The 23,131-nt window shown below is 35.0% G+C and overlaps 1 protein-coding gene across 1 annotated transcript in view; it reads right to left on the bottom strand.

The window, feature by feature from the left end:
* Window positions 1-220: 220 nt before the first annotated feature.
* The window catches only part of LOC132554742 (uncharacterized), a 182,423-nt gene continuing 159,512 nt past the window's right edge, over window positions 221-23,131 (bottom strand). The window contains exons 187-214 of the mRNA XM_060219054.1: window positions 22,672-22,944; window positions 21,649-21,933; window positions 21,048-21,196; window positions 20,261-20,402; window positions 17,528-17,631; window positions 16,832-17,038; window positions 16,074-16,248; window positions 14,850-15,124; window positions 14,211-14,366; window positions 13,576-13,804; window positions 12,498-12,652; window positions 12,012-12,320; window positions 11,299-11,482; window positions 10,162-10,364; window positions 9,394-9,580; window positions 8,480-8,650; window positions 7,630-8,046; window positions 7,250-7,400; window positions 6,365-6,504; window positions 5,725-5,813; window positions 4,859-5,066; window positions 4,430-4,547; window positions 3,896-4,103; window positions 3,536-3,739; window positions 2,704-2,926; window positions 1,593-1,902; window positions 731-821; window positions 221-346 (exon numbers count right to left, since the gene is read on the bottom strand). Coding sequence (XP_060075037.1) covers window positions 221-346; window positions 731-821; window positions 1,593-1,902; window positions 2,704-2,926; window positions 3,536-3,739; window positions 3,896-4,103; window positions 4,430-4,547; window positions 4,859-5,066; window positions 5,725-5,813; window positions 6,365-6,504; window positions 7,250-7,400; window positions 7,630-8,046; window positions 8,480-8,650; window positions 9,394-9,580; window positions 10,162-10,364; window positions 11,299-11,482; window positions 12,012-12,320; window positions 12,498-12,652; window positions 13,576-13,804; window positions 14,211-14,366; window positions 14,850-15,124; window positions 16,074-16,248; window positions 16,832-17,038; window positions 17,528-17,631; window positions 20,261-20,402; window positions 21,048-21,196; window positions 21,649-21,933; window positions 22,672-22,944 — 5,489 coding nt within the window. The remainder of the gene's footprint in view (window positions 347-730; window positions 822-1,592; window positions 1,903-2,703; window positions 2,927-3,535; window positions 3,740-3,895; window positions 4,104-4,429; window positions 4,548-4,858; window positions 5,067-5,724; window positions 5,814-6,364; window positions 6,505-7,249; window positions 7,401-7,629; window positions 8,047-8,479; window positions 8,651-9,393; window positions 9,581-10,161; window positions 10,365-11,298; window positions 11,483-12,011; window positions 12,321-12,497; window positions 12,653-13,575; window positions 13,805-14,210; window positions 14,367-14,849; window positions 15,125-16,073; window positions 16,249-16,831; window positions 17,039-17,527; window positions 17,632-20,260; window positions 20,403-21,047; window positions 21,197-21,648; window positions 21,934-22,671; window positions 22,945-23,131) is intronic.

Genomic DNA, 23,131 nt, shown 5'->3' with positions numbered 1-23,131 from the left:
TGTACTTACTACTGTATATTCCTCTGTTTACTAAAAATAGAACATTTCCTTATTCCTCCATCAGAAATTAAAATTGGCTTTGTGGCAAAAGGGCTGAATTTTATTTTTTTAATTTTTTTGTTATTTGCAAAATTTAATATTTCCATATGTTGAAATTCTACACCGGGCTGAAAAAATCAAATGGCTGAAAACAGTTGTCTTTGTTGCTCACTTTGCCAGGTCAGGACTTCTTTCTCAGTTCATCTGAATGTGAACTTAACATGTCTTTACCAAGTCTAGCTAGAAAATTGACCTCTACATCAGTCAGAGGTGCAAAACGACTTGAAGACAAAAGGGCAGAAACTCTCTTAAAGGACGAAAATTGAAAATTTGCATATTGTTAAAATACCAAAAAAACTGAAAACAGCTAAAATGTCATCTTTGCTCAGTTTACTATGTCAAAGAGTAGAATCTGAATAATTTATGCATTTTATCAGGATTAACATAAGACTATTCTTCCATTTACTATCCCAAAGGACTGTTAACAGACACGCAATCATTCCTCATATTTCCAGGCAGAGAATAGAGACTTCAAACTATTTCTTAATTCTAAAGGCTTTACCTGGAATACAACTGATTATGAATAACTTTCAATTGTTAAAAATAATATATTTAACTTTTCTAAAACAAAAACCCATAGGAACAACAGAGAGTGAAAACCCTTGTCACCACAAGTATCCCATGTACTTACATCAGACAAGTCACTATCGCTCTTCAAAGACACCATGGAGTCATGTTTCTGTCGACACAAGATGTATTTTTCCACCCAAGCAAAATGACCACTGAAATATATAATATATATGTAATTGTCAGAAACCTGTAATAATGAGATTCACATTAAAGTGAAACAGAATGTATTACCTTGAGAGAGGATTTACTATGTAAAATAATGATTCCATCTGTCCAACGGCCCATGTTATTACTGACTTGGTTGTGTCCTCGGGCAAGACATGTCTATGCCAATTGCTCTGGATGGCATGCAATTGGTCTCCAGTATGTTATTAAACGAAGTAGCCACCAGCTACTACAAGGAAACCACCACACAAATGACCCTGACTGTTCACGATGATAAGTCCAATAAACAGACAATCTCTCAGTCTGACAATCTGAATCAATATGTATCTTATCAATTCATTTACTGTATATATACTTGTAATAAGTTCATCTCTGGCAATAACCCCATCACCATGTATTACAGTTTCTAAAAATGTCACCAGATGCTATTTTATCTATACCATAAAAGCTACGATGAATTAGAGATAATTTCTTGCTTTTCTGGACTCGTAAAAGAATAGGTATGACATACATAGGTAACACTGACAAGAAGCTATGCCAAATGAAGTCTGTAAAATGTATTAATAACCTATCAATTATCTTCAATAAGGAGAAAATTTCTGCTGTAATAATAAAATAAATATCAGTGGTACTTTTCACTTCAACTCAAAGTAAGGGTTAATTAAAAAAAAAAATGCAAATGTAATCAGAGGACATAAAATTATACTACACAATGTCTTTTTTTCATCTTCACCATGCCTTCCTTAAATATTTCTTACCTCTTCTTGACCTTTCTGATGTATAGACATAGAAGAATCAAGATGATGATGAGAATACAGGCAAAGACAATCAGAGCTATCATCCAAGCCTCAAATTTACAGCGGAGATCTCCATCTTCACACAGGCACTCGTACTGGTTCACTAAGTCTGTGCATACAAAAGGAGCTGGACAAGGAGAGCTAACACACTCGTCAATGTCTATCTCACAGTATACACCTGTGTACCCTGGCTGACATTCACAATCGTAATACTGGTCAAAATTACTGATGCGGTACGCATTCTGGCACGGATAGCTACTGTTGCTCTTTGCTGTAAAATGAAGGAAAACAATGAAGTTAACAATGAAACTGATTCAATTATTAATTCTTTCTTTCAATGATAATTATTTCGATGAAACTGGGTATACTCTTAAAGCATTCATCACATTTATATATATATTTCTAGACCATTAAAACATCTCTGTGATACCTAAATTCAAACATCTACTGCAAAACCAAGATTTAGGCGTGACTTTCATGGTCAGATTCAAACATCTCTGTGATACCAAATTTCAAATATCCACTGCGAGACCAAGATTTAGGCATGACTTTCATGGTCAGATTCAAACATCTCTGTGATACCAAATTTCAAACATCCATTGTGAGACCAAGATTTAGAAATGACTTTCATGGTCAGATTCAAACATCTCTGTGATACCAAAATTCAAACATCCATTGTGAGACCAAGATTTAGAAATGACTTTCATGGTCAGATTCAAACATCTCTGTGATACCAAAATTCAATCATCTACTGTGAAATATTATTCAAACATCTCTGTGACACCAAACATCTCCATGAGACCAATATTTAGAAATCTCTTTCATTCTGAGCTTAAAACAACTCGTGATATAAAGGATTCAAACCTCTCTGTAATTCTCTTTGTTACCAAATTTCGATTATAATGTCACTGCTACATGGATATTTAACTGGTATTGAAGCAATGTGATTCAAATGATTCAAAAGTACTAAGACTTAAACATCGCTGCAGCATTAAGATGAAGATATCACTATAACAAATGAAATGTTATTGTAGTAAAAAAAACTTTAGCTGTCATAGAGCAAATCACTTACGACGACATGAGCCAGAATTGTGACAAGGAGATTCCAGTATTGTAAATTGTACAGTGATGACGTCTGATGTCTTGTTTGCAGTGTCATTGAAATAAAACCTGGAGAAAACTAATCCAGAGAATCCATCCGGCTGTGAGTAGTTAAGTGTAAAGTACAACCAGGACATATTAACAGGATCATGAGGGATCTCGATGCTAAAGTTTCCACACGGGAACATTGTCGCCTGTAAAATGAAAATGATTTTTAAAATCAATCCTTACTACATGTATACCATACAAGCTATGCACTGATGACGGCCTGCCTAACCAGCTGTAGAAGAAATCAGAATGATACTGTTTAGAAACCTGGCTTCTGGAGTTGGTTCTCGTCTCTCTTTATTCAGATAATTTTTAAAAAGATTGAGTGTGTAAGATACTCCTTTATATCTTCATGGCAAATGGGACCTAACATCCCATTCAAATTGTTATTGAGTTAGAAGTCAGTATTCAGGAAAACTGCATTTTGTACTAAATGCAAATACTGACAAATATTAAGCATGATATCTGACATCCTTTCTGTAGTGTACAGCAGACAATAACAATATTAATGTTACTTTTGTGTAACTCAACTGAAACAGTCAAGGTGGCATGGCATTCTACACGGATAAACAAATGCACTTGTACCAAATGTTGAAAAAGTTTTATATAAAGTTATGTTTTGGAATTTCTTGTCTGACACGAAACATTATCCCAATAAAAGAATTAATACCTTCCATTTGATTCTGTATATAATATCATAACATTTCTGGAAATATGTGTACACTTATCCTGTTTTATGCAGCAATTAAACGTACTGTTCTGTCCTGAGGACTTGCCGGACAGAGGCCAACTTCAGGAACATCTGTATAATGTGTAGAGGATAGTATAGTGCCCACAGCTGGTTCTGTATAGGAAACGCTGAGGTCTTCCATCTCTACATCATATGCTCCAAGTAACAGGTAGGAGTCAGTAGTTGACCATTTTTCAGAGTTCCAGCTGTTCTTCTGTTCCAGGTATACCTAAAATAATTGGTAAGATTTCTGTGTTAAAAGATCTACATACTGGAAATTTTTAAATTTCAATATTGATTTCATATAACTATCATTTAAAAAATAATGTTCAACTGACAAAATAATAACAGAAAATAAACCTCTTCTTCCTTATTAAACACTTACAACAATAGGTTCAGTGACATCTTCATTAAGGACACTGTCACCAAACTGTGACACAAAAATCACTGGAGGATCATTCACATTCGTGATGTTTACAATCAGGATCACCGAAGTGTTTGCAGGTGGTATTTCTGGGTCGGATTGGACCTCAACCAATGTGATGTAAATATAGTCTAGGCCATTGCAGTCTAAACAAGGGGTGTAATACAACCTGGAAAAAAGATTAATATGAAAAATATATACATATGTGTAACAGAAAGTACTGATTCTTACAAAGCCATTAAAAATACTAGATTTAATACAGTACACTATGAGAGCTCTGCAGCCAGCAAAATCTTTCCAGGGAGTCTGCAACTCTGGTTAGCTATATGAAATAGCAAGTACACATTTTGTGGAATTTTATCTGTATTCTCTTTAAAGAGGTTCTATCTAACCATGGTGCTTCTGTAGGACAGGTTCCAATATTCCAGCAGAGTAGGCTCTTTATAGGTGCTTTCACAGAGAACTGGTAAGTTGTTGATAAAAAGATTTACTTACAAACCACTTGTAGATATTTGTGCTGTTCCCATTGTCTCATTCCCAGAGGGGATGTCAATAAAAAATTCCACAGTGTCATTCTCCAGGTCAGATGAGATTAACTGGTACTGAATAATGCCTGTAATAAAAATAATTTTTTTTATACTCTTGTATCAAATCATTGATGTTTAAACTGCTACTTTCTATTATGACCTTTTGGCTTTTTTTCATGTTACTTTTCCAAAGCTTCATAAAGAATATTGAATTAATTCTACATAAGATTCTTTCCAACTTTTTTCAAAATGTAGGGTTGATGACCAGAGAATTTCAAAATATTAATATCTTTGCTTTGTGAACAATGTAGTAGAACTTGATCAGCAGTACCTATAAATAACAGGTTTACCCTGAATCAGGTTTATTGTAACATCTACTCCATCACTTTGTACCTACCTTCATCCTCCAGCATCAGTATGTTGGGGTCACTTTCCAGGACTGGAGGCGAGTTGAATGGTTCTGCTGCCGTATTTGCTAACACAAATTGTGTTTCTGAACTAAAATAGGAGTCTGCATTTACAACTGATCGTCGACGCCTACGACTGGAGCTATCAGGGATGGAGTCGGTAGCATTTTCAACAGCCTCTCTGTGTGTTTCACAAACCTTGAAAAGCAATTCAATGATCATCCTAGTGTATTCAGTTTACTGATGAAAATAAATGGTACTTTGAAGGGCGATGTCATGTGGTATAGTCAGAATATTATCATTTTTCCGATTAATTTTGATGATGTTAAGCATGAGATGACTGACACATAATTCTTATTATATATAGTATCATGATATAACCAAGAGTAGGTCGATCAGAAATAGTTTCAGATCCTCATATTGTTAACACCAGATCAGAAATAGTTTCAGATCCACGTATTGTTAACACCAGATCAGAAATAGTTTCAGATCCACGTATTGTTAACACCAGATCAGAAATAGTTTCAGATCCTCGTATTGTTAACACCAGATCAGAAATAGTTTCAGATCCTCGTATTGTTAACACCAGATCAGAAATAGTTTCAGATCCTCGTATTGTTAACACCAGATCTACCAGAAACATCTCAGGTGACCAAACAAAACCTCTGAAAATTAATGGTTTTACAATATTGCATTCACAATATGTCATTACAAGACAATTTATATTACTTCCTTCACAATGCCTTGCCAGGAATCAAATGTTTTGTAATTATGAATGCATGTCAAACAAAATCTGTATTTGTTCCCATTTCTGCTCTCTGTATTTATTATTCTTGTTTATATTAGGTATATTTACCTTGACTGTGGCGGTGCCATCCCCGTTAAATACTTCGCGGTCAATCTCGTACTGGCATGACTCACTGCTGATTTCCCACTGGTTTTGTACTGTAAGTGTACGAGAATATTACAGTAACTAGAACAAGATCTACAAAACTTCTCCGTCTCTAATACCGCTAAGCTAGATCAAGATTTCACAGTTTAGAATGAAATGAAAAAAATATTATTGTATAACAGATTTCAAGCATAAAATATAATTTGTTTGCCTCATTAACAAAAACGAAAAAAAAAATTAAATACAAAATTCTTTTACCTGGAGACCTGATCTGATAACTTTCAACTATGGTAAGAAAACCAAAACTTTTTTCACATTTCTTTTTTTGCCCTCCCAGATTTGAGCTGTGAGGAAGTGTCCATACTAAAATGCATTTTCAATAATATGTGTGCATCTATGAGCTACAGCATTAGACTATTCATCGGTCAAGGAATTTCTAAAGAAGAATAAACTTTTCTTTTCATGCATTTGATAATAAATTTAGACTCCCACTTCATTATAAAAGCAACATGTTTTCTTTGCAGAGTCAGAAGAATAAAATCTCTTGCTTGTGTTGCTATGAATTCAGAAGTAGTTACACATATGATCACCCAGTCCTACTTACATTTGTTCCAGTGCAGCAACATGGTCCTGTTGCCACTTGTAACGTTTCCAACAGTGTCTGGGTAAGTCACCAGTAGAGGTCCTGGTAACTCAATGTGGCCAAGGGATCCTATCGCAAAGCTATCAGAATATCCGAGGAACCTACAGGATAAAAAAAACCAGTAACATACATTGTTTTAGTATTCGAAGGTCAAATGTCATAACCAGCTGTAAAAGAGAGTATATTATACTGTTTGGAAACCTGGCTCCAGGAGTTGCTCCTTATCTCTCCCTTTTTATTTAGATTACTTGATTGAAGAGAGCCCTGCATACCACTAGGTATTCACCTGAAATCCAGCACACAAACCACAGCTTCATAGGGCATTGGTTCTTGGATAATTTCTTCAACAGGAGAATTTACTCATCTGTATTACATTCAGTATTTTTCATATTTCTGTTCATTTTTCTGTAGAAATGACATATAAAACTGGCCCCAAAGAATTACTAGTTTGTCTTGAATCAAAGTCAGCGAAACTGGGGATGGTAGAAGAACAAGGACAAAAGAAAACTGAAGTGCCATGTTTACTTATATTTATAAAGCCTGAGATAATTGATGATAAACCATATAAAACATCAATGAAATAAATCAGGAAACATGCAATGCTAGAGTGTTATATACTAATCAACGAAAAGAAATTTTAGATGAAATGTTGAGTTTATTTTCTCAGTCTTATATTCCTTCTAATTTCCTTTGAATGTAAAACAAGTTCCTTTCCATAAAAACTGACTTTCCATTATGTATCAAACTCTGAAACTAATTAAGTCAACCAGTCAACATCTTAAGTTTTTTTTGCTTTTCAGTGAGAATTGCTTATCAAGATAAGCCACTTAATGAGGTAGAAAGTACCGTTTCCGTAGCAATCGTTCCGTAAGGTCATTGGTTGTTGCTGGGTCGACTATGTAAGGTACATAGGAAAGGGAAGCGTCTGACCGATACTCCTTCTGTAACGCCGCATCATCCAAGGGTGACACAACAATAGTCTGGCCTGCTTGTAACCCTGGCAACATAGTAATTAAACATTATATAATCCATTCTATCACAGAATTAAAGAGTGATGAATGAAATGTTTCCTGTTGTTAATTCAGTATCATGTACAATGTATGTGTGAATGTTTACATTTTAAATTTTTTGTAAATTTTTTAGCTTTATTAAATATGGAAGGAATATATTTTCTAGTTTCCATTTGGGTGACAAGATTGTAAATCAATCTTTTCATATATAAATACCTCCAGAAGTGTGGATATTGATGTCGTTAGTGGCTCGTTTCCTTCGTCTTGCTGATCCCAGTGTAAAGGTAATGACAACACTAGACCCATTGGAGGAGGTACCACTCATCATACCAGCACTTCCAACCACAGTGGTAGCAACAGTTTTGTTGGTACATAGCACAGCTTTATTACAGATCCTTAGATACATAACTGCTTGTCTCATTGGCTCCAGTTGAAATTTGCTGTTAGAGGGATTTGACTGATTTGCAGCACTTTCTCCAACCTTCGGAGGTCGTAACTGGGAAAGAGCCCGTATCTGCATGCCATTGATGTAAAAGTTACCATTTTTCACCTCCACCTTTGTAGTTACATTGATGGCTGAGTATGTGCATGGGAAAATGTCATCTTCTTCGTCTGTGCTTCCCACACAGAAATCTACACAATCCAAATGGAATAATAAAACACTGGATACATGGTGTCATTCCTACTCTAGACTCAACTATTAGGATCTATACTAAATTAAAACCCTGTCCAGCACTTTATGTCACCAAACAAATACAGTGACACACAATATCCTGTTATTATTTGTTTCAACAGTTTAACACTTCGCAGTCTAACAAAAACTTGAAATGGAAAAATGTATTCTTCACGAAAATCCTGGAATCTCTCTATCAATTTTTTTGCCAGGTATCTTTTTATTGCATTCATCATATTTCATTATCAAAAAATAAGAGTCTGCGAGAAACAATAATTACCCTTTCAAGCACACCTGTTATTTTCTAGTGTTCTGAACAATGTGAGACATTACTGAGTTTATCAATCTTTTAAATTTTATTAAGTGGTATTGGTAATGTGACTCATAACTTACCATAACGGTCCACACTCTCATCAGCTGTCATGGAAAAGGTACATGTGAGTGAGGTAGAGTCATTTAATACTTTTGCATCGGCAGGTATAACCGGTAGAGGGAAAGGCTCTGTTCCTTCCAGGACTGTGTTAACATCATCTATAACCGGTGGCTCCAGCAACACTGTGGTACCTACAACACATACAACAATGTAGCATCACTATGGTAACTACTATAACAATTTAGCATCACTATGGTAACTACTACAACAAGGCAAATCAACAAATTACAGTCACCTTCTCAAGGTAAAGATTCTCAGAACAGGTGATCAATTAATGCAGGAACTAATTTTAGACAAACAAATGTTTGATAAAGCCCAATACATAAATATATATGGTATAAATTTAGATAAATTAAGTAAGATTCATCTTGTTTGTGAGGTAAGTATTTTTTTCCTTCAATGCCAATAAACCCCTGCCCCCAAGTGACATGCACCTCTGCCCAATTCACAAGTTTCAGTATAAGCAGTGCAGGAATCAGGTCTGAAAAATCTGTTTTTATTTTATAGGTCAAAAGTCAATGTGACCTACTTTATTACCTTGAAAACTGCCTCACCTATATTGACACATTCCCCATGTATTAAGTTAAAGTGACAAAATCTGTTGGAAAAAGGAGTCTGGACACATTGTTTTGCATGTAGGTCTCAAAATGTATGTCAAAGAGCCCAAACAACCAATTTTTCATTGATGCAAGTCAAAGGTCAAAGGTCACAATGTAGGTAAATCTGATCATGTCGTGGCATTGTGATATTGTCAAAATATTGATCTAATATTGAAAAGTTATAATTGTTTCAAAATAAAAAAAAAAAAAAACATTTAGAATCTTATGGACAGAAGGCTTAGGGTTTATTGAACTGTATTCTGAATAAAACAAACCTTTAGTGTCATTATAAGTCACAACACTTCCTGCTCCATTAGTACACTTGACGGACACATAGTAAGTGGTGTTATGTTCCAGCAGCCCCTCAAATGTTGCGTTGATCCCAGTAGGATTCACTCCTACTGATTCCCAGTCCTGTAGATCCTGTCCTCCTACTGTTGTACCAATTGACCACTGATATTCCTGTACAATTTCAATAATCAAAAAGTTATATATATACAGGTATTTACTGTAAACATACTCTTACAGTGGACTTAGCAGCCTCACCTCACCTGTAGTATATAAAAATTACTTCCCTGTAGGAGATTTTCACTTATCTGTACAAGATTTACCTGAACAAAATTTTTGCTTACTTGTATAAAACTTATTCATCTGTAGGGACTTTCAATTACATGTCGAATATATAGAAATTACTCATCTGTAGGAGACCTCCACTAACCTGCTTACCTGTACAACACTCAGCTTTAACTTTCACTGTCCGGGCACAGCCAGATAAGGACTAGTTTTAACTTTTAAGACATTCAGCATTTTTTTCTTTTTTGTTAAATATTTATGAGACCTTCATTGTCCTCACACATTCTGGTACAAACTATTTTCAACTTTATGACACGAGGACATTTTTTAGTTTTCTACTTAATGTGACTTTCCCTGTCCACACACATTCAGCATTTTTTTTTACATTTATGAGACCTTAATTGGCCTCACACATTCAGGTAAGGACTATTTCTAACTTTACAACACAGGGAAATTTTTTTGTTTTTTACCTTTATGAGACTTTCGCTGTCCTCACAAAGCCAGATAGCCTTGATAGTGCTGTTGGAGGACTGGAAGTAAGTAGGGGTAAATTCACCCTGATTGACATCAATGTAGATAAATACATCTGTGTCAAAAGCTGGTGGTGTTTCATCAATGTAGAATCCGTTGGAAGACACCACTGCTGTTTCTCCAGAACCAACCATGGCCCTCACTGTACAAACACATGAATTTTTCATCAGACAGGTTTTTTTTTTCATTGACCTACAGTTACAAGAATCCTTATTAGTTAGTTTTTTAATGGTCAACTACAAAACTTTATTTTATGTCCAAACATTTGAATTTGTTCTCTTAGTAGTGCCTGCTCCTACATGCTATGTAAAACCAACATCACTTTCTCCTTAAATTAAATAAATGTCATTAAGTCTGGCATTTAAATTACTTTGTTATTCAATCTGGCATCAATATTACTTTGTCATTAAATCTGGCATCAATATTACTTTGTCATTAAATCTGGCATCAATATTACTTTGTCATTAAATCTAGCATCAATATTACTTTGTCATTAAATCTAGCATCAATATTACTTTGTCATTAAATCTGGCATCAATATTACTCTGTCATTAAATCTGGCATCAATATTACTTTGTCATTAAATCTAGCATCAATATTACTCTGTCATTAAATCTGGCATCAATATTACTTTGTCATTAAATCTGGCATCAATATTACTTTGTCATTAAATCTGGCATCAATATTACTTTTGTCATTAAATCTGGCATCAATATTACTTTGTCATTAAATCTGGCATCAATATTACTTTGTCATTAAATCTGGCATCAATATTACTTTGTCATTAAATCTAGCATCAATATTACTCTGTCATTAAATCTAGCATCAATATTACTTTGTCATTAAATCTAGCATCAATATTACTCTGTCATTAAATCTGGCATCAATATTACTTTGTCATTAAATCTGACATCAAAATTACTTTGTCATTAAGTCTGACATTAAATGTCCTTTGTCATTATGTTATTTCTCAGTAAAAACTGTTCCAACTATTTTTAGAAATGTAGCATGTGACCTCATAAGAAGGCCATAGTAAGTAAGATAACAGTATAATTTATCTGTGAATTATTTCTTACCTGTGAGATAGTATGTGACATCCTCTAATTGACCATGCCCTGTCTCATTTTCCACATACAGCTTTGGTTCAAGGGTGAGATTGGCGAGTGTGAAAGTTTTTAATATACGGTCGTCAGGGTTACAGGTGCTATTACAGTTGAACCGGGAACAATCATCAAAGCATGGGATACAAGGAGTGTCGATCTGAAGCATAAATACAATCCTCAAGTAATATATGGCCAGCCTTGAGCCACAACATGTCATATAACTGACCTTACACCTTTTTTTTATTATTAACTTTTTGCAACTTTTGCAACTTTACCAAATGCTTGAAGTAGTTTTAAAAATATATTTATCATAGAAGTCATGAAAAGTCCTATAATTTCCCCTACCGATTTCATTTCCAAGGCATTTATTTTTCTCAATTTCGTTCCGTCATCAAAATTAGTGAAAAACAGAACCTTTCAAAAAATAATTCATAGCTAATAATATCTTAATTCAAGAGCTTTACAACTCTGATTTCGAAAACAATGTTTGGAATTTGTTTTAACACTATTTATTTTAACACTTTATCTTACATTGTAATATACTTTGAATGTTAATGGAAGTTTTCCACTCAATAGTGTAACATAATTGGTATGAATGGAATTATAACCTGACACGAGCTTATTGCTGGACAATCCTGGAAAGACCAACGGTAATATACTATAGACAGATGTTATTAAAGCCTTACCACTCTGAATGGCTCTGCTTCAGTTCCAAGTTTAGTTGTCCCTATACCCGCTTCATACTGAAGGATTGGATCTGTTGCTCCTCTGAAGGGAATGCCATAACGACAAAGAGAACCAGGCTCTGGAGGCATAATCAGCTCCTGGATGTATGCCTTGGCTGACCATGGTTCAAATGTTGAGACAATAGGTGGGATGAAGTTGTTTTTGTTGAACACATGGAAGACTAAAAGTGTGTCAAGGGAGAACTCTGTGATTCCACACAGCTGGGCCATATATTCAGAATCTACAAACACTTCCATACACCACTGAGTCTGTTGGGGTAAAAAAAAAAATACATTGTTATGTTACCTGTATGGTTCAAAATCAAAATCAAAATTAATTTTTTTTTTTTAAATTGATGTTTTTATTTATCAAGTAAAGGATATCTTACAAACATTTATACTAAATAGTTGATGCCATAAATTCTTTATTAATTAAATATTCCTTACGTCAACAGCTTCCTCCTTGATTCCTACAAAGTTCACTTGATACTTGTGGTAGGCGGTTGAGGGGTTGAAGGTTAGATCAACAGCGGTCTTGCTGAGTTTTTCTGTGTCATTGAAATCTCGACACCAGATAACCAGCTGGTTATTAAGTCCTTCATCTAAAAACAAACTTTTGTGTTATGTTTGATCTAGAGAGACAAAGAGTAAATATTGCCTGAAAACTGTAACATAACAGATACCAGTGACAAGAGGCATTATTGTTTTTCCTACACATCACCTAGTTTAGAAGAAGCTTAAACCTTGATATGTTAAGGAGCATTTTATACACAATATAAACTCTGTTTTTCCTGCGACTGGCACTGCCATTGTTGGTATACACCTGCCACATATATATTTTTTCTGCAGTGATGGAAAACAGCTGTATTTCAGCATGTGTGTCAATTCGACAGGACTACTTTCTGAAATTACTTTAAAATTACATTTAACAATAAAAATAGCTGTTGAAATAAGCAATTTTATATGCTGTAATAACAAGGTTATCTATGGAAATTCATAAAATTGCTCTCATAATCACAGAAGTTTGCAGTTTCTGCATTGAGCAATTCTTTTGGAGTAATCATCAGGCAAAATTAAAGCATCATGTCAATGTCAGGTAAACAGAAATGGAACAACAAAATGTTGAATTGTCTGATTTTTTAATTAATGTTTCAGGAAAAACATCTGTATCTGAAAACATAAGCTGTATATTGGCTCGGGACAGAAAGAAAGAGGCTTGTCGCTTTTGTCTTTCTTCACTAATATTAATTCTTCACCCTCACCAAAATACAGCTTATATTTTAAGACACTGACCAAGTATTCTCTATATATCTCCACATATATTTCCCAGCACATATTGTTGTCCTATATGTGAACCTGGATGACAAAGGATCTTTATATATCAATGAAATTATTACATATCTTGTTCCTTTGTTTGAATTTAGTGTGAATCTCTACCACACATGATCTCTGTATCCAAGACATACAATTATACCTTTTGGGTAAAACTGGACACCTAGTGACTCTGTATCTAGGTATTACATACCTGGGTCTTCAGCATGAATCTGTACACCACATGACTTCTGAGTGAGAGGGCAGCTGGTATCTATAGCATTAACACCGTCTACGACAGTGTTGCTATCAATGACATCATAAGCTGACGTTGTGGTAGTGATTGTTGTTGTGGGGACAGGAGTAGTAGTAGTGACACTGGCAGCAGGAGCTGCTGTTAGATTATTTTGTTGTAAGTAGTAGGGACAATTGCAGGCACAGTCCTATAAATAAACATTAATATTGAGGCATCATGCATCTTGTCCCAAACGGGAAACGATATATTCACTACAGTTACTTCTTAGTGAGTTGTCTCTGCTGTTGATAACATATAAACAAAAATAGTGTTTTAATGGAATGATGTCAGGTAAAAAATGGCTCTGAATATACAATAAAATAGTCTTTTTACAATGCCAGGTACAAGTTACCCTCACCTTACAGGTTATACAGAAATACTATCCTTACAATGCCAGGTAGACGTTACCCTAACCTTACAGGTTATACAGAAATACTATCCTTACAATGCCAGGTAGACGTTACCCTAACCTTACAGGTTATACAGATATAATCTCCTGACAATGCCAGGAAGACGTTACCACACATTTACTATAAAAGTGCCAGATATCTTACAGCAGGAGGAGGATCGATAAGACAACACAAACAAAGTCCCACGGTCCAGTCTGGGTCCTCATAGTAGTCTAGTGTAGCAATTTCATTCACTGGTCCATCCCAGAACAGGATCTCAGTCACTGCCTTTCCACCACCTCCAGCAGCTTTCAGTTTCACCTAAAACCACAAGTTATATACTACTCTTATAACCACCAATTATAATATCCTGTAATCACAAATCACTTATGACATCTCCAGAACCTCTACCCTCTTCTTCAAGTAAGCTTGTAAAAAATCAGGCTGTGGTCAAAACAATGTGGATATGTTCATGCTGAAGTTATTTTGTGTTAACACAACGGTTCATGATCAGTTCTCTTTTGTATATGAAAGAGTCCTTTATTGTTTAAATTAAGGAATTCATTTAAGGGGCAAACATTTATGAATACCACAAAACATTACACAAAATGTTTTTGTCTGAATCCTGGTAGCTGCAGTTTATTTTCTAACTTTAAATTACATATTTTATTTTTTAGAATTGTATTTTACTGCAATTAGGCTATGTTCACAAATGAGCCCTAAACGAACGTTTGGTCTACCGTTTTTCACATGGGGAGGAGGATTATTTGTGATAAAATACAGTATCTTCTTTCTCCAACTGACCTGATAGTCACCGCCATTTTCCATATCAGCATTTCGGTAGTAGATACCAGCGTTGACCTTTTCTTCCTTGGAATCTCTGGCCACTTTCAGGGTGACAATGCCATCATATATGTCCTTAATAACAAAACCTGGCTTCTGGGCTAAATCCCACTCCAGACAGGTTGGATCCTTGAATCCGTTCTGTTCCATCTTAAACCACCCAGAAGCATTTACCATGTTTACTGGACGTGGTGGACAATTCTCAGCAGTTGGACTAGCAAGGTGTAGGAAAGATCCTGAACAGGATAAAAAAGATTTGGTGTAATAAACTGACATGCAAATGATGTAAAAATAAAAACTATTTATTTCACAAAAATTGTGAAACAAGCTCTCAGCTTATAATAATCACTCATGTTGACCCAGACAGAAGCAGGTGGGGGTTCTTACTGTGGAAGGACACCTGTGTATCTCTGGAGAATCAGTGTGGTCCTGTAGGTGACTCTATACCTTTTCACATCTCCAACAGCATATTCTTGAGGACATTTGTCTGTCCATCCATCTGTTGACAGTTGGTATATCAAGAGATTCCTGACTGAAGTTTTATACCCAATTTCAGATAAGTATCACTAACAGCATATTCTTGTGGGCATTTATCTGTTCATGCATCTGTTGACACTTGGTATGTACCTTGATTTAAGTTTTCAACTAATTTTCATTAAGTTTACAAAATCATCAATTTGTTTTGTTGGGGTTTAACTCCTGACACAATTATTCAATTTATTCCACTAACATTTTACACAACTTGTTCATCTTCCATTTTCAATTTTTCTTGTTGAAACATTTTTCCTCTGTGACAGGAGAGTTCCAAACAAACAATTCCATTTAAATCATCTTTGAGATATCTCCTCTATATACATACACAACAGTTTGCAAAAATATATACATTTAATTCAGCTGATTTCGTTCCATCATCTATCAGATTAAAATCATTGTATGCTTTCAACATCAGGCTCTTTTAAACACCACCAGACATGAAAACATCTATAGTTGTCTTTGTGCTGTTAGTGAAATTTTCCACAATGTATCATATCAATGAAAATCAGACATTTTGGGAATCACCCAGGTTTAAATATAGTAACTAGTAATTAGTATAGTTAGAATGATTTCTTAATATTGTGTCTACATCACAAATTAAAATCAACAGGAAGCATCCCAGATTTTTAATGTCTGGCCCAAGATACACACCTGTCATTGAAATCTTTTCATTGAACCAGACACCATCATATTGAAAGTCCAATCCATCAGACACCCGTCCTGCTTCAGGGACTGATTTGTCATACAAAATAGGTGAACTGGTGACGGTGACAAATAGGCCAGCACCATTAGTAACCTTCAACTTGACCAGGTATGGGGTACTCGGCTGTGAAATACATTATGTTATAATTCTATAGTATCTTAAATATGGCAAAAGTGTATAACAATTAACTTTTTATAATATGATAGGTGATACTCCATAACAAAATAAAGTATGAAAATAGTGCGGAAAAAAGTACAAAAAAGTACACTCAATTTGGAAATGAAAGTTCAACACGGTTCCAAATTGAGTAAAAATATGTACAACAGTACACAAAAAAGCTAATACAGTAATAATATAGTACAGACATAGTAAATCAACAGTACAGAAATAGTATCATACTTAGAAACCAAATTTTTCCTAGTGATATGGTACATGAGCTATGTCCCTGACATAGGCAAATTCTGTGAACAAAGGGGGATAACCTTGCACACTTAATTTATATATATATACAACATACTTTCATCTTGCGAAAAAAAAATAAAAAAAATTACTGGCAAAATGTAACATTTTGTTAAAAGACTTTCTATATTATAGTGTTTCACATTTGAGTAAATCATTTATTATATCTTAATGCAAACATTCAGTAAATATTTGTGAATTTGCAAATATTTACCACTAGCTATCAAGCCTTAAGTGAGGCACTCACCTTTAGCTCCAGGTCAACTAGGGTAAATTCAGAATTATTACTGGAGAGTGAAATCCAATCCATGACGAGTATTTCAGTGTTGTCGGTGACGCTACAGGAAGCATACTTGTACAAGGATAGAGAGTAACTGGTGATGTTTGATTCATTATCCTCAAAGCCTTCCCAATGGATTGTGATGGACTTGTTATCAGTTGTGTAAGATACAGGCTAGAATGAAAGATCAGGAAACAGGTTGAAGATCTGTCATATTCCATATATAACAGTATCTTTAAACACTGGGATTTCCTTTGCAAACTTTTGCTTGTGAATCGACCACTTTTCTATGCAACAATTGGAATCATCAGTTACAAAGAAGGATAAGACCTTTCTTCCTTTGTTTTCCCCTTTGTTATTATCATGACAAACTTTTAAATGTACAGCAATTTATGGACAAAAACATTGAATGTCTTAGTCATACAGCTGGTAATGGGAAATTCTCTTGAGATTTTGATAGACTGAACAATTTTAGAATATAGAGTGTGAAAATTAATTAAATGATGTTAGTAGCCATAGCAACCAATTTGTCCTATCCACAGGAAAGATAATCCTACATTGTTAGGAAAAACGACAAAGTTTTCATCAACTTAAACACAAGTGTATGAAATAAAGCGTGTCAAGTGGTTGTAGTAAATACTTCTGACAAGAAAGAAAAATCACCATATCATAGAATATGCCGGCCTTCATGCGTCCTATGATGGGAGGGGTTGTATCAGTAGTGAACTCCTTCATCGTCATTGCACATTGTCCAGACTTGTCAGTGGCTGTAACATAAACACAGTGTATATCAAAATCATTGTCATTGTACACTGTCCAGACTTGTCAGTGGCTGTAACATAAACGCAGTGTATATTAAAATCATTGTCATTGTACACTGTCCAGACTTGTCAGTGGCTGTAACATAAACACAGTGTATATCAAAATCATTGTACACTGTCCAGACTTGTCAGTGGCTGTAACATAAACACAGTGTATATCAAAATCATTGTCATTGTACATTGTACACTGTCCAGACTTGTCGGTGGCTGTAACATAAACACAGTGTATATCAAAATCATTGTCATTGCACATTGTCCAGACTTGTCAGTGGCTGTAACACAAACACAGTGTACATACATTGTACACTGTCCAGACTTGTCAAACACAGTGTACATTGTACACTGTCCAGACTTGTCAGTGGCTGTAACATAAACACAGTGTACATCAAAATCATTGTCATTGTACACTGTCCAGACTTGTCAGTGGCTGTAACATAAACACAGTGTATCATCATCATTGTCATTGTACATCAAAATCATCATTGTCTGTAACTTGTCATGGCTGTAACACAGTGTATATCAAAATCATTGTCATTGTACACTGTCCAGACTTGTCAGTGGCTGTAACATAAACACAGTGTATATCAAAATCATTGTCATTGTACACTGTCCAGACTTGTCAGTGGCTGTAACATAAACACAGTGTACATCAAAATCATTGTCATTGTACACTGTCCAGACTTGTCAGTGGCTGTAACATAAACACAGTGTATATCAAAATCATTGTCATTGTACACTGTCCAGACTTGTCAGTGGCTGTAACATAAACACAGTGTATATCAAAATCATTGTCATTGTACACTGTCCAGACTTGTCAGTGGCTGTAACATAAACACAGTGTATATCAAAATCATTGTCATTGTACACTGTCCAGACTTGTCAGTGGCTGTAACATAAACACAGTGTACAAAATCAGTCAAAATCATTCAAAATCATTGTCATTGTAACACAAAATCATTGTCATTGTACACTGTCAGTGGCTGTAACATAAACACAGTGTACAAAATCATTGTCAGTGGCTGTAACATAAACACAGTGTATATCAAAATCATTGTCATTGTACACACAGTGTCCAGACTTGTCAGTGGCTGTAACACAAACACAGTGTATATCAAAATCATTGTCATTGTACACTGTCCAGACTTGTCAGTGGCTGTAACACAAACACAGTGTATATCAAAATTATTGCATTGTAAACACAGTGTATATCAAAATCATTGTCATTGCACATTGTCCAGACTTGTCAGTGGCTGTAACATAAACACAGTGTATATCAAAATCATTGTCATTGTACATTGTACACTGTCCAGACTTGTCAGTGGCTGTAACATAAACACAGTGTACATCAAAATCATTGTCATTGTACACTGTCCAGACTTGTCAGTGGCTGTAACATAAACACAGTGTACATCAAAATCATTGTCATTGTACACTGTCCAGACTTGTCAGTGGCTGTAACACAAACACAGTGTATATCAAAATTATTGTCATTGTACACTGTCCAGACTTGTCGGTGGCTGTAACATAAACACAGTGTATATCAAAATCATTGTCATTGCACATTGTCCAGACTTGTCGGTGGCTGTAACATAAACACAGTGTATATCAAAATCATTGTCATTGTACACTGTCCAGACTTGTCAATGGCTGTAACATACGCACAGTGTACATCATAATAACTACCGGTATATCATTTCATCCAATAAGGCACTTAAACATGAAGATATGAAGTTTCCTTGGGCAATTTTTTAATCTCCCTATCTGAATAACACAAACCACTTTCAGTTTTATGAATTCCCCTTCTCAATTATTATAGAAGCTACACAATAACAGTATGTTGCAGATTTACATTTGTTCCATTGTCTTGTGTAATAAAGACATCACCTTGATGGCAGAACTTGTCTCTCTAACATCTACATTTCCAAAGCCATAAAGACAAACATTATTTCAACAAAAATCCTAATAAAAGAAATGCAATGTAACAACAGAGAAATTGTCACAGATGTCATATACATATGTACAATTCCTACATTTGTTCTCCACCTTCCTCAGTGTGTATAATAATATACAGGATGGAATTCTTGGACTCAGCAACATACCCTGCCCTGTAGGTAAGACAATTTAGGAATGGTGCCTGCTGCCTCCATTGTATGATCATAAGAGACAACTAAAGTTGGAATTGTAGTAATTTCTTTTGTTTCTAAAGACCCTTTTTACATATGCATCATTTGAAACTGCCCTCATAAAAATCATTTCAGCCTTAAGTTGAGCATTCACCACTGTGGAGAAGGCTTTGGATTCTGTCCCCTGTGTAACAACTTGTTGGCCTGTTGTCAGTATAATTTGCTCAAGTGGGATGTCCTGCTGGAGGTCTCTAGCAGTATGTCTCAGTCTGGTATAATATAAAGCTGGCCTCAGTTCTGCATTTTCACAAAAACACTTTCAACATATCCACTCACCTTCCACACACTAGGAAGCCATCCTTAAATGACACTGCCTGTTGATAGGATGCTAAGCAATATAAACCGAACAAGCAACACCTCACTATATCTTCCTTAGTACTACTACAACTTACCCATGACATACAGGAAGTAGGATTCTCCCTGTGTTAAGTTTAAGGGCTGTATCTTCATGAAGGAGTTCTTGCCTAGGTTGGTCACATTGTATTCGGTAAAAAGTTGCTGCTTCATTTGCTGTGTGGCCTTACCGCCTTCAATCTACAAAGCCATTATAAATACAAAGTAGGTCATCGAAAAACCGGGAATAAATTTTATAAAGACGTGTACTACATTATATATACTGTAAAACAATATATTCTTTCCAGTGTAATCTACTTCTGCACAAAAGTTAACTGCCATGAATTAAAACAGGGATGACTTTCATAATTACTTTGAATTCATAGGATAAGACTGGTATGTAAAAGCAGAGGTTAACTTGGTGTCACAAGAGTTAATCCCTACAAATCATTGTGACACTAAAAATCACTTAAATTAGTAGCCACAAAAGAAACTTCACATTAGGAGATTCAATACAGAAACAGGTTGTTTTATCCAGCATTATTGTGTCTTAAAAACAGTTTGTGTCACTGGGGGACAATTGTTTCTTTTACAGTTGGTGGTCAGTGTCTTTGAATGGAAACAGTTTACATCTGTATCAATTGTAACACTGGTAAACAGTTTACTTACATACAGTTTACAGTCAGTGTCACTGGTTACATAGGTAAGGAATTAACTGTTTTACTTACATACAGTTTACAGTCAGTGCCATTGGTTACACAGGTAAAGAATTAGCTGTTTTACTTACATACAGTTTACAGTCAGTGTCATTGGTTACACTGGTACAGAATTGCCTATTTTACTTACATACAGTTTACAGTCAGTGTTGTTGGCATCAGAATTGTTGGACACAGCCACATAATACATGAGAATGTCCAGGTTTGATGTGAATTCTTCCCACTGTGCATCCAAGTACTGGTATGTACTCACATAGGTTGTCAGTACAATTTCTCCCGCTGAAACAGGGCAAAATAGGGTTATACAAAAAGAGGTATCAGGTTCTGAGAAATAAAAATGTTTATAATCAGGCGAAATAGTTACAAGATTTGTTATCAATATAGATACAGATTTGCATTCTTACGTAAAGTAGAGCTGTCAAATAAATAAAGAGCTACACAAACAAAATCTTTACTGCCACTGTTACACATGATTGTGGTAAATTCTTCCATCTTTTATAGATATTGGATGATGACATAAGAAATTTTTCCCTAAACAAACTTTTAAAAGATATAACTCACAGACAATGCAGCATCACACTGTGTCACAAAGAAATTCCAATGAATTAATTTGGAAAATCTATCTGCACAGAGTCTTATTGTTTATAAAATTTATTCATATACTTCTGAATAATTGTACAAATTTACTTATATACTTACAAATAATTGCACAAATTCATTTGTATACTTACGCATAATTGCACTATCATATCCCACTCGGAAGCCGTTAGATGTGACTGTAGCTTCAGAGTAGGAAGTACTTGTTCCTTTCACTGTGACATAATACACAGCTGTTATTGGGGTCAGGTCAAGGTCATACAAAGTCACAGTTGTATTTGGACCAACATTTGTAAATGGTACAACATTGTTTCGGGTATTTGGAAATCTTCTGTCTGTTCCTATGGCAACTTCATAAAAGGAGATAAGCTGATTACCATCCTGTTCCAGGTCATTGCCTACCTGTAGACCAGGGTTACCTATGGAAGACAAGTGTTAAAACCTTTAACTTTCATATATCATTAAATCAATTCTTTTTTTCTATTGATCAGAAATCATTCATCAACATTCTATTTATTTAAACTTTATGTCATCCAGTTATGGAAACTTATTTAAAATGGTAAAATTCCTTCATTTGCATCAGCATGTAAAGGTTGCTCCAATTGTTAAATTTCCTTGATGCATATTCAACTGCTTGACCCCCAGACCAAGAAGACCCAAAACTCTTTAATGCAATAATTGATTTCTTACAAGAAAATCTTTTTTCTGCATGAAATAGTTGATTTCTTCGGTCCTAGGACGACTGATGCTAAAACTCCTGTGATGGATTACAGTGGTTATATATTTATAATATATCATGATGTTTGTATTATTAGGTAGTTAACCATGATTCTCAGTTCTGCCTCAGTTCTTAATCTATGAACCAACTAGCATTGTGTTGAAAACCAAGTAATCAAAAAGATTTCTCTAATACTGTATACAGGAAAACTTCTGCTGCATTTAGCTCTGCCCATTTTGCCTGTTCGTCAATAAGGCAAAGTAAGACAGTGTGGAAAGTTTGAAGTTATAGCAGAAATATAATGGTTATTATACTTTTCAAGCAAATTCAACACTTGGCAATTACAAATATTTTGATGAGAAAAGCCTTTGGTAAATGAATGTTTCCCACTCTGCTTTGATTGCATTAAGACTTTGAATAAAGGGATGGATAAACGTACCTGATTCAACATTTATCTGTACAAGAGAGTCAGCAGGCTGACCAAAACCCATCCAGTTGGCAGAGATGGTTGTCCTGGAGGGCAGGAAGTTAAGGTCAAAACCAGTAATGTCTCCATCAAACACTTTGCCTGGCAGTAGAGGATCTTGTTGTATGGTGACACCATCAGACCGTATAACATATGTATAGTTAAGGGCATTGGTGACCCTCAGTTTAGAGAAGTACATTTCTCGGTCCTGCATTTGTAGGCCGTCATTCACACCTACTGTCTGAGCTGAAAACAATTTACAAAATTATGTATTTCTTTTTTTAAGATTGTTCAAAAGAAATACAAGTGAATAGCACTTTTTAATACAAATTTAAAGTTAGATACATTAAAACTAAACAATGAATTAAATGCATCATAGAGCTGTTTCTTCCTTCTAAGACTCATCAGTAATGGTAAGGACCTTAAATTTGAA

The sequence above is a fragment of the Ylistrum balloti genome, unplaced genomic scaffold, assembly GCF_031769215.1.
Source record: "Ylistrum balloti isolate Yb309-2 unplaced genomic scaffold, AGI_CSIRO_Ybal_v1 Utg369642, whole genome shotgun sequence".
Classification (NCBI taxonomy): domain Eukaryota; kingdom Metazoa; phylum Mollusca; class Bivalvia; order Pectinida; family Pectinidae; genus Ylistrum; species Ylistrum balloti.
The sequence above is the reverse complement of the archived record's forward strand: the minus strand, read 5'-3'. Positions and strand labels throughout refer to the sequence as shown.